Consider the following 14,650-nt stretch of genomic DNA (forward strand, 5'->3'; position numbering starts at 1 on the left):
GTGGAATTTGCATGTTCTCCCTGTGCCTGCGTGGGTTTTCTGCACGTACTCTGGTTTCCTCTCACATCGCAAAAACATGCATTAATTGGAGATTCTAAATTGCCCATAGATGTGATTGTGAGTGCGGCTGTTTGTCTCTATGTGCCCTGCGATTGGCTAGCAACCACTTTAGGGTGTACCCTGCCTCCTGCCTGATGACAGCTGGGATAGGCTCCAGCACTCTCATGAGCCTTGTGAGGATAAGCGGCTCAGAAAATAGATGGATAGCTGACCTTCGCAAGGTTGGGATAAGGCCTTGTTTCAATCAAGGTGAAACAAATCAGTTTCTTCTGATTCTGAGGTGTTTGTGGACCAATGAAGACTTCTTCTGACCTTTAAATGTTTGCACAGCCCTCCTCACAAAGGGTAAAAGCAACAAGCTGTAGATTACATGTAAGCTATAGACTGTAATTACACACACACACACACACACACACACACACACACACACACATATATATAAATAAATATATATATATATATATATAATATATATATATATATATATATATATATATATATATATATATATATATATATGTACATACATTTTCTTTGCTCCTTATCCTCACAAGGGTCATGGGGAGTGCTGGAGCTTATCCCAGCTGCAAATGGGTAGGAGGTGGCGTACACCCTAATCTGGTTGCCAGCCAATCACAGGGCACACCGAGACAAACAGCCACACTCACAATCGCACCTAGGGGCAATTTTGAGTGTCCAATTAATGTTGCATGTTTTTGGGATGTTGGAGGAAACTGAAGTGCCCAAAGAAAACCCCCGCAGGCACGGAGAGAGCATTTAAACTCCACGCAGGCGGGGCTGGGATTGAACCCTTGTCTTCAGAACTGTGAGGCCAATGCTCAACAGCTGTTCCACTGTACCACCTTATTATTATTGTTATTTGTGTGTAAAAACACAATGATTTTTTTCTCCGGCAGTCGGTGCTGCCCTGGTATGACATTTTTGGATATTTGATTCACACAGCCATGTTACAAAACCAAGCCCAAAATAAACAAACACATAAATAAAATGGGCCAAGTTATGTCGAAAAATTCATATTGGATGTCTGTAAAGGAACAAAAATCAACAGCCAGACTGCAGCAGGGGCTGGCTGATGTAATGGCAGTGCATTTTCTGAGAAGGCATTTTTCCCACATAAAAATTTACATCTTTTTTGCTCAATATGCACAAAGGGAAATACACTCACTTATTCTCATCAAGGAAACTGAGGCCACTCTTTCTCAAGTAATTTATTTCTTTTCATGACAGCTACGGTGATGAGTAGCACACATGAATGTTTAGTGAAGGGTTTTTGTTTTTTTGGTTTTGGTTAGCATAAGCTTCTGCTTAAAACTGGGAGAAATGAAAAGCATCATTATAAGAACCAAAATTTTGATCTATTAAATTCACTGATGCGTGCCCTTTGAAGTGAAACGTTGATCACGTCCTCATCAACAGAAACAATGATGTCACATTCTTTGGGTAATGATGTTGATGATGTTTTTGCTTTTATGTCATCAAAATTGGTTTGTAATCATGGTTTATTATTCGGAGCGCAGGACTATGAATCAAACACTCCCATTTAGCTTGCACGTTTAAGCCATGCTAACCAGATCAATGTATATGTAAAATATATCAACAAATTTATAAATAAGTATAAATAAATAATATATATATATATATATATATATATTATATATATATATATATATGTGTGTGTAAAAAATAATCCTGTTATATACCTGTTTTTATGCCTATATTGTATTTAAGAGGAGATTTTTCCAGTTTGTGTGGATAATAAAGAATTTTCTTCATGTAGATTTGGTTTTGTCATCCCTTTTGATAATAGCACATTAAACCTGATTTGACTTAAAAGTGTGATTTCATTCCATGCTCTCTTGAGGACAATTACAACTTTGGAAAGCACACAACCTTATTTTTGCTTTTGCTTTCCTTTTATACAAAAATCTTATTGTACAAGTCTGTAATTTATGTAACAATTCATTCATTCATTTGAATGCAGCTATTCTTCATTCTGAGCTTTTAGTATCATGAATTGCATTTTTATAATGAGGTAAGGGGATAAATATTTTCTTGTGTCTGTCCCTGCAGACATAAAGAAAGGACCAAGGTGCACCCTTGTACTGATAAACTGAGAATTGAAGTTAGCAGATAAAACACTGGACATTTTAAGCTACTATAAAATCAATTTCAGCAAAATCTCACACTCAACAGACAACATTTGAAATAACTAATTTATGTGTACAAACCATTGCTGAGATGCCCTCAGCTGTGAAAAGTACACAAAGAGGCTAATAAGTCATTCATTCGTTTGGTCTACACAGCTGTGAGATTTTTTTTAGTGAATACAGAGCAATCATCAGTTTAGTGCCTCAGGACTTTTAGGAAGTACCTGCTCAAATGTCTACTGTGCATTTCAGTAGTAGTACAAGATATGGCTCCACAATTTATACACATTCCTGTGGGGCAAAGTCTGAGCTCAGCTTGCATTGTCATTAATTAACAGTGATCGATGGGTATTTTATCCATCATAATGTTCACATTGTTTTGAAGTAGAGGTGATCTGTATTTAATGTACATGGAAAGTCTATTTATTAGGACTAAAATATAGTTTAATGAAAGAGCCAGGTGAATGATTAGTTTGCTATTCGGCCAGCAACCTGTAATTATGAGAAGCCCAGATCCTCTCCATCACAAACCTCTTCTCGTCCTTCCTCTGCTCCTTTTTTGAGGGGGTTGGGGGGATGTCTGGTCCTGAGGTCACCCAGCACTAAATGGTAAATAAATTATAGAGATAAACAACCCTCTGAGATGACTCCACACACAATAAGAATGAAATTAACGTGTGTATGCATACACATAGATGAAACAAGACATTATCACGTTGTTTTTAGAACCCTGCACCATGCTCCAGCACTCCCAAGCCCATATTAAACAAAGGAACAATGGAATGTGTATGTGTGTGTGTGCATGTGTTTGTGTGTGTTGACTGTGCAAGGATAGCAGGACAGAACAACTTTCGAGCTGGTTATCCGGAAAAATGAGAAGGCCCCTAGCAGTTTTAAATCTCTACTCGACCATTTGTGATGCTGCAGCCTGCATGCTAAATAAAATGATTTATCTATAGTTTAGTCAAAACCTTTGAGATAGAGCACAGAGGCATACGCTGTCAAAGGTGACTGTTATTTACATGTGTGATTGACAACTTTGATAGCATTATTTGTAACTAAATATAACATTTTAGCTGACTATAAGCATTGTATGTTGTCAAATGGACTTTAAAAAATGAATTTGTATACAGTTGATGTTATGTGATACTTCTCCCAGGCATTCACCATTGGCAATGTTGTTATTTTGATTTATGATTTTAATCCCTCCATTTTAGTCTTTAGAAGGTCAAATGTATGTTTTATTGGGTTTTGGAGGGAAATTGACTTGGAGCTTTCAAGACCTTTGACTATTTTTCCTTATTGAACTCATTTGTTTTTTTTAGCAGTATGCTTTGGAAACTTACAGTATGACACACGATCTTGAAATTAGTAATTGGGTTTAATTGGGTTAAATTCTCCTTTAAGACAAATTGGTTGTGAATGTTCTATTCTTCTATGTATACCACTTCTGCCTAGAGCAGGGTGGTCGATGCATCAATCGCGATCGATCGTGACGGGGCACCGAGAAAAAAAAAGAAAAGCTGCATCAGCCGTATTTTTTTTACTTTAACTCACCGCGCATGTGCAAACAACGACAATAATGGAAAACATGCTGTCAGTAAGTTCCCCCATATTTTAAGCTCTCGGTTAAGAAATCGTTAGAAACGTGTTTGGATGCTGCAGTAAAGAAGACAAAAACAATATCACTTTCATATGGAATGGGAGGTGGACTTTTTTTTCACTGTCATTTTCGAAGTGCGTTTGCCTCATCTGCCAGTGTAGAGAAATGTGTCGCGGCATTTTCGAACTGTTTATGGAAAATACAACACCGAGATAATACTATCTCAATGTGTTTTGGATTATAAATTGATCCTTTCCTTCTTCATATTTTGTTCTTTTAATTACATTGGTGAAGTTTAAGCTTTGTCTCATAATTCCTGAAAACATATTTAAGGCGTGCTTCTCCACTTTTCAACCTAATTCCAACTTGGCCTTCCTGTTTTTCTTGCTAATGAGTCGTTAGAATCTTCTTGTGTAGCTTTTGTACTTCCTTTAAAAAAAAAAAAAAAAGATTCTTCTCTTCTCCCCTCTGGAGATTGTTGCTGTTGTCACAAACAGTTGTTTTAAGGTCTTTTTTAAAACTACTTTTTTTTGGTCAACTTGCTGTTTCCTTTGACCCAGCTCCACAAAGTCTGTCAGTGGTTTTGCTTTTCCAAGATGCCTGAAGAATGGAAGAAAAGTGTGCTAGTTCCCATTTTTAAGAACAAAGGTGACTTGCAGAGCTGTGGCAAGTATAAAGGAATAAAGTTGAAGAGCCACACAATGAAGTTATGGGAAAGAGTCGTGGAGGGTAGACTCAGGATAGAAGTCAGTATCTGCGTGCAACAATATGTTTTCATGCCTAGAAAGAGTACCACTGATCCATTATTTGCCTTGAGGATGCAATTTGAAAAGTACAAAGAAAGTCAGAAGGAGCTACATTGTGTCTTTGTGGATCTAGAGAAAGCCCATGACAGAGTACCAAGAGAGGAACTATGGTACTGCATGCGTAAGTCTGGTGTGGCAAAGAAGTATGTTAAAATAGTACAGGACATGTCTGATGGGAGCAGAACAATGGTGAGGTGTGCCTTCGGTGTGACAGAAGAATTTAAGGTGGAGGTGGGACTGCATCAGGGATCAGCTCTGAGCCCCTTCCTGTTCGCTGTGGTAATGGATAGGCTGACAGATGAGGTTAGACTGGAATGCCCTTGGACCATGATGTTCGCAGAGGATATTGTGATATGCAGTGAAACAGGGAGCAGGTTGAGGAACAAGTGGAAAGATGAAGGCACTCACTGGAAAGGAGAGGAATGGAGATTAGCTGAAGTAAAACAGAATATATGTGCGTGAATGAGAGGGGTGGAGGGGGAAGAGTGAGGCTACAGGGAGAAGAGATAGCGAGGGTGGACAACTTCAAATACTTGGGGTCAACAATCCAGAGCAAAGGTGAGTCTAGTAGGGAAGTGAAGAAATGGCACCAAGCAGGTTAGAACAGCTGGGGGAAGGTGTTTGGTCTGACACAAGAGTCTCTGCTAGGATGAAGGGCAAAGTTTGTAAAACAGTGGTGAGGCCGACCATGATGTACAGATTACAGATGGTGGCACTGAAGAGACAACAGGTAGCAGAACTGGAGGTGGCAGAAATGAAGGTGTGGAGGTTCTCGCTCGGAGTGAGCAGGTGGGATAAGATTAGAAATGAGCTCATTAGAGGGACAGCCAAAGTTGGATGTTTTATAGACAATGTTCGAGAGAGCAGACTTCGATGGTGTGGACATGTCCAGAGGCGAGAGTCAGTATATTGGGAGAAGAGTGCTGAGGATGGAGCTGCCAGGCAAAAGAGGGAGAGGAAAACCAAAGAAAAGGTTGATGTATGTTGTGAGGGACGACATGAGGACTGTGGGTGTTAGAGAGGAAGATGCACGAGATAGGCTTAGATGGAAAAAAGATGACACACTGTGGCAACCCTTAACGGGACAAGACGAAAAGAAAAGAAAAGAAAAGAAAAGAAGTTCTGATTGATTTTACATCTTCTCTCAACTTCACAATTGCTCTTTTTATATTTTAGCCCAAATGTAGTCCACTTATAAAGTCAAAATCTGGAACTGATTGTTGATATGTAAAACACTTTTTTTGTGTAAATATTAAGTCTAGTGGGACGCGCCTGGGCATCATGTCAATCACATGAACAATTGGTGAACTCTAACTAACTGTCCCATCTTCTATGTTGTTATATCAGTTCCGAGTGTAAAGATCTGGAAACAGAAGCTGAAATGTTGATCTCCTGTTTTGTGTTCATGTTTTGATGTCAAAACCAAATGTTTTCCAGTCTACATCCAAAATATACTAATTGGTCTCAGTGTGCCAATTCCTTGGTGAAATAAATTCAGAAAAAACCATCTTTCAGTCGGTATGAGAATTAGCATTTTTAGGGAGCAAAGGAGAAAAGTGTTTACTTCTCAGCTTTGAGCAAGTACCTAATGGTCGTCCTTTTTTCATTTAATTGAATATTTTCTTCAAATGTAGGGTCCAAATATGGCTGCTGGAAGGAAATTATAGCATGCATGAAAACACCCGTGACTGCAATCATCCCTCTAATTGCCATGAACATCATTAAATACATCAACAAAACACACAATAAGGTCATAATCTGTTGTGGTTTGATGAAATGGAATTTAGAATGTATCAGGAGGATTACATCAAACCATTCTGCTGGACTGTTTGTGTGTGACCATTTGTATGTTTAAGGTAACTAACCAATTAACTGCCATTTCATCGTGTCACCATGTTTTTTTTTCCTAATCACTGATGTGGGTAAACATCACTTAGTCACTCCAACTGGGAACACATTTTTCTTTCTGCTGCAGGTTATTTTTATGCATTTTTTTAAATACCATTGAATAAGGATTTACAACTAAATCTTCATTTTAGGCTCAATCAGGATATTTAGGGCCGATCACCGATCAGCAAGCTTATAAAAAAACAAAACGATAACTGATCACTGAACCAGTTACAAAATGGAGCAATGTGTCTATTTGGATGACTTGTTCATTTACTGTAAAACAGTAATTGTGTACTGTCTACTGCACATTTTTCAGGCCCCATAGCTCAGTGGTTTGGTAAACCAGGGGTCGTGAGTTTGTATCCCACTGGGGCCTCTACTCCCCAAGAGGGTTGCATCAGGAAGGGCATCTGGCATAAAAACTGTGCCAAACAAATATGAGCGTTTCGCTGTGGCGACCTCTAATGGGACAAGCCGAAAGAAACTCCTACTGCATATCTTAAAATATTCAAACGAAAACAATACAATGATTGGCCACTAACATAAGTTTAGGTCAAATTAACAGTACATCAACATAACATAAATATAGGGTGTTAACTTTCTCTAATGGAACTATTTTGTTGCAATTAAAGTACTTTAATAAATACTCCTAATGGCATGCTTACACTAACATTCTTAGTGTCCTGGCTATATGGAGGAGTGTTGCCCAGTGTTTGCGCCGGTTTGCCGTTTCTTTTTGGTTTGTTTTCTCTCCACGCTGTCTTGCTGGAATGTGGCATACTCCTTGTCGTGTACATTTTTCAGATGCGCAATCAAATTTGTTTTGTTGAAGCATTTAGATGACATTCCCCATGACGTACTTCAGTTGTGCACAGACTGCAGATCGAAAAAACTTTACTGACCATCAGAGTTACAGACATAGTTACAGTACTGAAAATACACTAGCTTTTGGATTTATTTGCTACTGCGACAGAGTATTTTCCAGAGCTGATCAATGACGTCATGGATCAGAGCAGTGAATTATGACGTTTAAAAAATGTAATTATCGGCCAATAGTGATCAAATTAATCAGATCTTTGTAAAGTTTAATTCCCTTGTTAGTTAACAAAAATCATGGTATGTTGGTCTATTTCCAGTATAACAAACAAAGGTCTCGTGAACTAATTTACCAATCATAAGTAAAAAAAAAAAAAAGATATTAGAGTGGGAAATTTCATTTGTTCACATAGTTATTGGACATGAATATGGCAAAGTACACAGAGGCCAGGTATGCAGAAGAGGTTTTTTTGAAGATCCTTTCATGATGTGCAGAAGACAATAATGTGCATAGGACTTTTCCAACAATGTTGAAATTGGTTACCGCCCTCCAGTTGTGAGACCAACCATTAAGGACTGAGGTATTTCCTCTAAATACAAAAATAAAGTGTATGGCTTGATGAAGTGATGGCTACAATAGAGTTTTAGAATATGGTTACAATAGAATTTTTGTATATGACTACGCGATGCAATTCAGTTCAAATAGATTTTTTTTTGGAAATCATTCCATCAACCATGATTGAATGTGTCTAAAAAATACCAGAGAATCCACTATGTAATTGAACAGTGTATTTGCTGCTTGAACCTTTTTTTCAGGTTAGGAACAACATCGACACTTGGGTAACAAGCATACTATAAAACCTTGATGTGTGTGTTCAGTGTGCAAGCGCATATTTAAATATTACAATAATGTCATTAACCTGACTCTTAAGGATCCAGAAAATAAAGTTTAAACATTTTTACACTGTTCTCCTAATCTTTAGGCTGACTGGAATGAATATCCCTGCACCCATCATCAGCAGCAAAAACTGGCTGCGGCTGCATTTTGTGACAGAGAGCAATCATCGCCACAAAGGCTTCAGGGCTCAGTATCAAGGTAAAACACGCTTACTCAATTCGCACACCATTGCTAGCTCTACTTGAAGACACCCCCTGAAAATAGTGCAAAAAATCCCCAATGTAATTATGAAACAAAGCGTTTTTGATCTTTTTTTAACTGCATACTAAGCATTTTTATCAATAGCCCCTGTGTCGCAGGCATAACTGTTTATTTATGCCATTGACTTCAAGGGGCCTTTGTAATCTAATATTTAAGAGATAAACAAAAAGTACTTCCTTGCAGTACTTTGTAAAGGTAATGAATTATTGTTGAGTTTGAGAAATGTTCAGGCACTGCATATGTACTTCCTTTTTAATAGAAGTTAAGGAAGATGATTTAACCCTGAAGCTTCTGTTAATCATCGATGCAAATATGGAATCTGTCAAATTAGGATAATCATTGACACAGCCACTGATCCACAATCTCAATTATTATTTTCTTAAATCCTGTATTAATGCTTTAACCTACAGCAAAATATAGTACATGCAGAAAGGCACTTTTTTTTTTTTTAAGATTCAGGAAGCCATATTTTGCTTCACACTTGGTTCATTGCTGAAGGTTATTGTGTGTATGTTTCAACATGATCACAGAAGATTGCATCACCTGTCTTTTCTGTGCAATCATGCCCCTACTGTGTTTAATTAATTATTGCAATGTAGTCCTGGGGCACTGCTTTGATATATATATTTTTTTAAATATGTAATTTGTCCGCCCAATCTAATAACCCCACAATTCCAATGAAGTACTTGTAATTGAAGTGGGACACTGTGTAAAAGCCAGGACAGCGCCATCTTTACCATTGTGTTATGTCCCCTTTACTTTTAGCAACGCTTGGTAAGAGTTTCGCAATTCGGGACAGTAATTGTTGAAACTTTGTAGGTGGAATTCTTTCACATTCTGGCTTGTTGTACACCCTCAGATGCAGTTGTTTCTCCATTTTTAGTTTGAACATTAAATATATTTTCTTTGTACTGTATTACATTGGGCGGCACGGTATATCAGCTGGTAAAGCATTGACCTCACAGTTCTGAGGACCTGGGTTCGATCCCGGCCCCACCTGTGTGCCGTTTGCATGTTCTTCCCGTGCCTATGTGGGTTTTCTCCGGGTACTCCTGTTTCCCCCTACATCCCAAAAACATGCAACAATAATTGCACACTCTAAATTTGCCCCTAGGTGTGATTGTGAGTGCGGCTGTTTGTCTCTGTGTGCTCTGCAATTGGCTGGCAACTAATTCAGGGTTACCCCGCCTCCTGCCCGTTGGCAGCTGGGATAGGCTCCAGCACTCCCCACAACCCTCGTGAGGATAAGCGGCAAAGAAAATGGATGGATACATGTATTACATTGAATATAATTTGAAAATAGTTAGCAAATTGTTTTATTTGCATTTTACACAATGACCCAACATCATTGGAAATGGGTTTTGTCTATTGTAATCAATGAATCTGTTGCTAGATCAAAAGATTATTAACTTTTTGATGAAAACTTGCAGTGTGAATTTGAAATGATTTTGGAGTACGGCGTAATTACTGCAAAATGTTGGAATGTATAAGAGCTTTTATATCTTGCTAATGATCCCCACCTATAATAACTGAATCATGGTGTTCATAGGCTTGAAAGCAAAGACAACTCATCTCATGTCTAATACTGTAACTTCTTTTATCTAATGATTTTTTTTTTTTGTCTGTTACTTTTAACCAGTGAAAAGCTCTGGAGAGCATAAATCCAGAGGTGTAAAATTATTACCGGGGAAGGACAACACTAGCAAACTGTCTTTGAGTAAGTTGTTTATTTTTCCAATTCAACTGTTTTCATTGGCTGGAATTTTCATTTGTGTAGGTTCTTGTGTTTGAGGTGTTTCTTTCTTTCTTATTTGGTCTTATCATTTGGTAATGGAGGTAAGCTACAGTTCTTGATATTTCAGTAGTGGAGTCTCAGTTTTTTTGTGGTGACTCAGTTACCTCGCTACCACTCAGGGTTCCATTAGTTCATTTCAGGTCCACTGACCGATGACATTTAGCAATCAACCTTCATTCATATACATTACAGTATATCTATATCGCATAGACGCCTGAATACGTAAAGCAATTGAAATATTTTCAACTGAAGCACATTGCAAAGACAATAATGGGATATAATATAGCTTGTATACAACTGAAAAGACAATTACTTTCAATAATTAATTTGTTGAAAACATTACAACCTAACCTCGAAGCATCTCAACTTGAAACAGTATGGCCTTCCTGTATATGCTTAGCTATGTATGGGGCCACGTACGAACATACATAACAGCGCTACAGTTACACACAGTACAGTACAAGAGCTTTATCAATTCTTTTTTTTGCAATTTTGCAACTATATTTCTACAATGGTGCTTGTAGTTTGCAGCAGTGTAGTTTGAATATGTGGCCAAACAAAATTATCTGCTGTTAACTTGTCTATTGAAGGTTATTTTCTCTTTATTAGTTTAGCCACATATCCTGTTGTTGTACTTTGCACAGTACAGGCAGAAGAGCTGCATTTACCCTTGGTGCTTTAACGTGACGTGTGCATTCACAACCTAACTGGTAAATAGCTGACCTTTAAAAATGTGACTCTGAAAGATGGAGCCAATTTTTATAAAGCCAGATTCTTTCGCCATACATACAGAAAAGTTACACTGACATTACCATTGTACTTGTATCTGTGGTGGATGTTTGTAGAAGTGCAAAGTTTGTCCATTTAAGCCTCTCCCTCCTCTCTGTTGTTCAGTGAATGAAGGTGTCAAGCAATTGTCTAATTACTGTCCTGCCCCAGGAGAGCCAGAAAATGGCAAACAGATCGGCTCAGACTTCAGGTAACTTTGTTTCCCTGCAGTTCAAGTTAAGGAAGTTAAGACTGTGACAACCGATTATTTCATTTCTCGGTTAGTGATCACATACTGTAAAAGATTTGCCATACCATCTAACTTTTCAAATTTAAAGTCAGGTTCATTGCCACTTACTGTGACCTAGACACCTCAGGAAGTTACGCAAACAGTGTTTTTTTCCAATAAAAATTGATAACAGATGTTAGCATGCGGGCATGGGAATTATTTTGTCAAGAGCAGAAACACCTTTTTCACCACACTGACAAATGCGGTTAGGAGCCATTAACAAGATGAGGTGAGCTCAATTGAGTTATTGTTTTAATTCTGATTCTGAGGTCAACATTTGAAAATATATTGAAGTGGAAAAAAAAAGGTTTCGTAAGGGTCTGTTAGTCCCCACCTAGGTATTTTTTTTTGAACTGTGTATGTTTCATTAATCTCAAAACAAATTGTACACATGGGAGCTTTTTCTAGAAAAACGTTTTAGCTCCACTGCCTTAAGTCATCACCCTCCCCCAACAAATTATTTTATCATCTTGACAATGCTGTGTTCATACTTTTGTCTTTGAATTAGAATTCCCCCAACTACGGGACTTATAAAAGCCGATACTATCTTATGGAGCTTTAAAGACCTGAGTTAAAAAAAACGCGGGGCCATGGAGGTTCATACCCTCTGTGGTCAAGATGACAGTTTACGTCTCTCGTTCCCTACTATGTTAGAACTATAGGGTTTATTATATATTATATTGCAAATCATGCTGCTTTTATGCAAAAAATGCAAAAAAGATGACAAAAGGAGATATTTTTAAATTAATCTGAAAGGAATCATGCAATGACATGAGATCAATTACAGGTACATTATTTATCCAGAAAATGGTCATGATTGACGTTCACTTGTAAGCATTGGCATGAAATAAATAATGACTTTGACATTTCATCGGGAGCCACTTTTTGAAGAATTGGTTGCTTTTTCAGGCCTTAATGATGTTTTTCTTCTCAGCATTGGAGCAACTGTTCAATTTATCTGCGATGAAGACCATGTGCTGCAGGGTTCCAAAACGATTACCTGCCAGCGTGTAGCTGAAGTCTTTGCAGCTTGGAGCGACCACAGGCCCGTCTGCAAGGGTTAGAGAGACATCTCAAGAACAAATACAACACTTATTGAGGCACTGCCTTTGGATAAAGCACCTACACAGATAGAGAAAAGAAAATTCCTGCTAATTATGAACAAAAACCTCTGCTACTTGCCCATTTAAAACGTTCTGCCTGTTTTTATTCCACAATATATGGAGCAACTCCCAGAATTTGATTAATAGTTATGCAAGTAATAGACCCACTTTGTGCACAGACCAAATTATTTTCCTGTCATATCACTACACACAGAGCTATTTCTTTACCTTATGACCATTTTGTCGTCTTCTTTTTTGGAGGGATATTTAACGTTTTGAGAGTCAGTCTTGATGCTCTCATTTTTTTATTGTATCTCTTACCTTATTCTGTTGCAGTGAAAACATGTGGATCAAATCTATTGGGGCCTTCAGGAACCTTCACATCCCCAAACTTCCCAATCCAATACGAAAGTAACTCCCAATGTGTGTGGATCATCACTGCCAGTGATCCAAACAAGGTATAGCAAGAGAGGATGTTCTTTCACCATTTCTTAAGCTATGGGGGCATCTTTTAATATGCATTGCTTTTTTTATGCAAGCAAATGAAATCACAGTGATACAGTGGCAAATAGCCCTTTTCATCCAAACTGGACTGCACGCTATAGTATATAAAACATTTGACTACAATTGTTCATTTCAATACTTTCTGATGATTAAGATCTTACCTTTCATTATAAAAAAATAACTGCAATGGTTTGATCCAAACTGGAGGGGAAGATGTGGCCATGCCCTTTCAGGGGTAATTTGTATGTGGTCAAAAACTGGTTATTACCTCAATTTAAAACAAGAAGCAACTGAATGGCCCAGCTATTAGAGGTAGCATTTTGCATGTGTTATTTTATATAACTTACTTTAACATAGTATATACAGTATACAGGCGTAATAGTCCCCCATTACTTGTAAGTATAATGACAAATTAGCATTTGACCTGGTTCATTTGTGATTGAAGCCCTTATTGCTTCTAAGTGAAAACCCACCATTGTTTCTCTGAAAATACTCTTTCTTTGGAAGCATTTTTATGTGTGAATCTTTATTAAACAGTGTTCCAAGTTGGTAAAAGGTCTAATGAAAATGTTTATACTTTGCCTTCAATCACAATAATATCTAGATTGCATTGTGTTGGGGTTGGAGAACCATTTTCACCCAATGGTATCAGCAGCTAAGCATTTCTGCTCAGTCATCAGGCATAACATAAATTGAGAGAAATAATGATTGAATGAGACCCGCTTGTCCCCAAAGTGAAGAGGCCAAAGCTGTTTTCCTAATAGTCATTAGTGTTCTGCTACATCAGATCATGCTCACAATTGGTATTCTGTCCAGTTTGTCATGTACACAGGAGTGTCACCTCACTTTGTTATTGTTTATTAGCAGGAGAGGGCTAATGCACGTTCATAGCTTGCTTGGACTGGCAAGCACTGCAGCAGTGTGCCAGCATGCATTCCCTGAGGAAAACAAGCTATTGACTTGGCAGAAGAAAGTTGATCCATTAGTGTTATTATGGTAATTATGCTTATGCCTGCACTGTGTTATACTGTGCAGAATTTTTCTGCCCCATGGCTGGAGGGTGGACTGATAAGAGTGATCAAGTGGCCACCAATCATGCCTGTGATCAACAGATGTCACATTTATATTATTATAACATCATTTATTGACAAATGAATCCAGGGACATTTAACCAATATAATGAAAATTTTATATGAAATTGTATTGCGATAATAAAGCTTTTAGATGTAAATGTTTCTGCAGTGGAGCACATGTACACTTGGTTAATAGGGAATTCATAATATATTGACAGATGGAGGAAGAATAAATTGTGAATTCTAATGGGAAATTAATCATTTTGGAGTTGAATTTTCTGGGCCTTCCACAAGTATTTCATTTATGATCAAAAGTAATGTGAAGAGATGTGAATGTCAGCTACTGTTGTGCTCTGCCTCTAAAGGCTATTGATCATTCGTTTGCAGCGCTGTGTGCGTGTGTGTGTAGGTGTGTGTGTGGGTGCGTGCGTGTGTGTATGTGTGTGTGTGTGTGGTGTGTGTGTGTGTGCATCATTGGGATGCACTGTTTGATAAAGGCTTATGTGATTAGGAGTCAAAGATTTGATGTGATTTGACTTCTATGGGGTATTGCTGTTATTGTTGATGCAAGTATTAGGGGGAGGGCCTTACCTCATGAACCGCAAAGAAGCTAGCA

At 37.9% G+C, this 14,650-nt stretch overlaps 1 protein-coding gene across 4 annotated transcripts in view; it reads left to right on the forward strand.

Moving 5' to 3' along the window:
• The window catches only part of LOC133500874 (CUB and sushi domain-containing protein 3-like), a 299,335-nt gene that overhangs the window by 94,647 nt on the left and 190,038 nt on the right, over positions 1-14,650 (forward strand). For all 4 annotated transcript variants that reach the window (XM_061820098.1, XM_061820099.1, XM_061820100.1 and 1 more), the window contains 5 exons: positions 8,327-8,439; positions 10,142-10,219; positions 11,192-11,276; positions 12,289-12,413; positions 12,794-12,915. In XM_061820098.1, the coding sequence (XP_061676082.1) occupies positions 8,327-8,439; positions 10,142-10,219; positions 11,192-11,276; positions 12,289-12,413; positions 12,794-12,915 (523 nt within the window). The remainder of the gene's footprint in view (positions 1-8,326; positions 8,440-10,141; positions 10,220-11,191; positions 11,277-12,288; positions 12,414-12,793; positions 12,916-14,650) is intronic.

The sequence above is a fragment of the Syngnathoides biaculeatus genome, chromosome 5 (genome assembly GCF_019802595.1).
Source record: "Syngnathoides biaculeatus isolate LvHL_M chromosome 5, ASM1980259v1, whole genome shotgun sequence".
In the NCBI taxonomy this organism is placed as follows: Eukaryota; Metazoa; Chordata; class Actinopteri; order Syngnathiformes; family Syngnathidae; genus Syngnathoides; species Syngnathoides biaculeatus.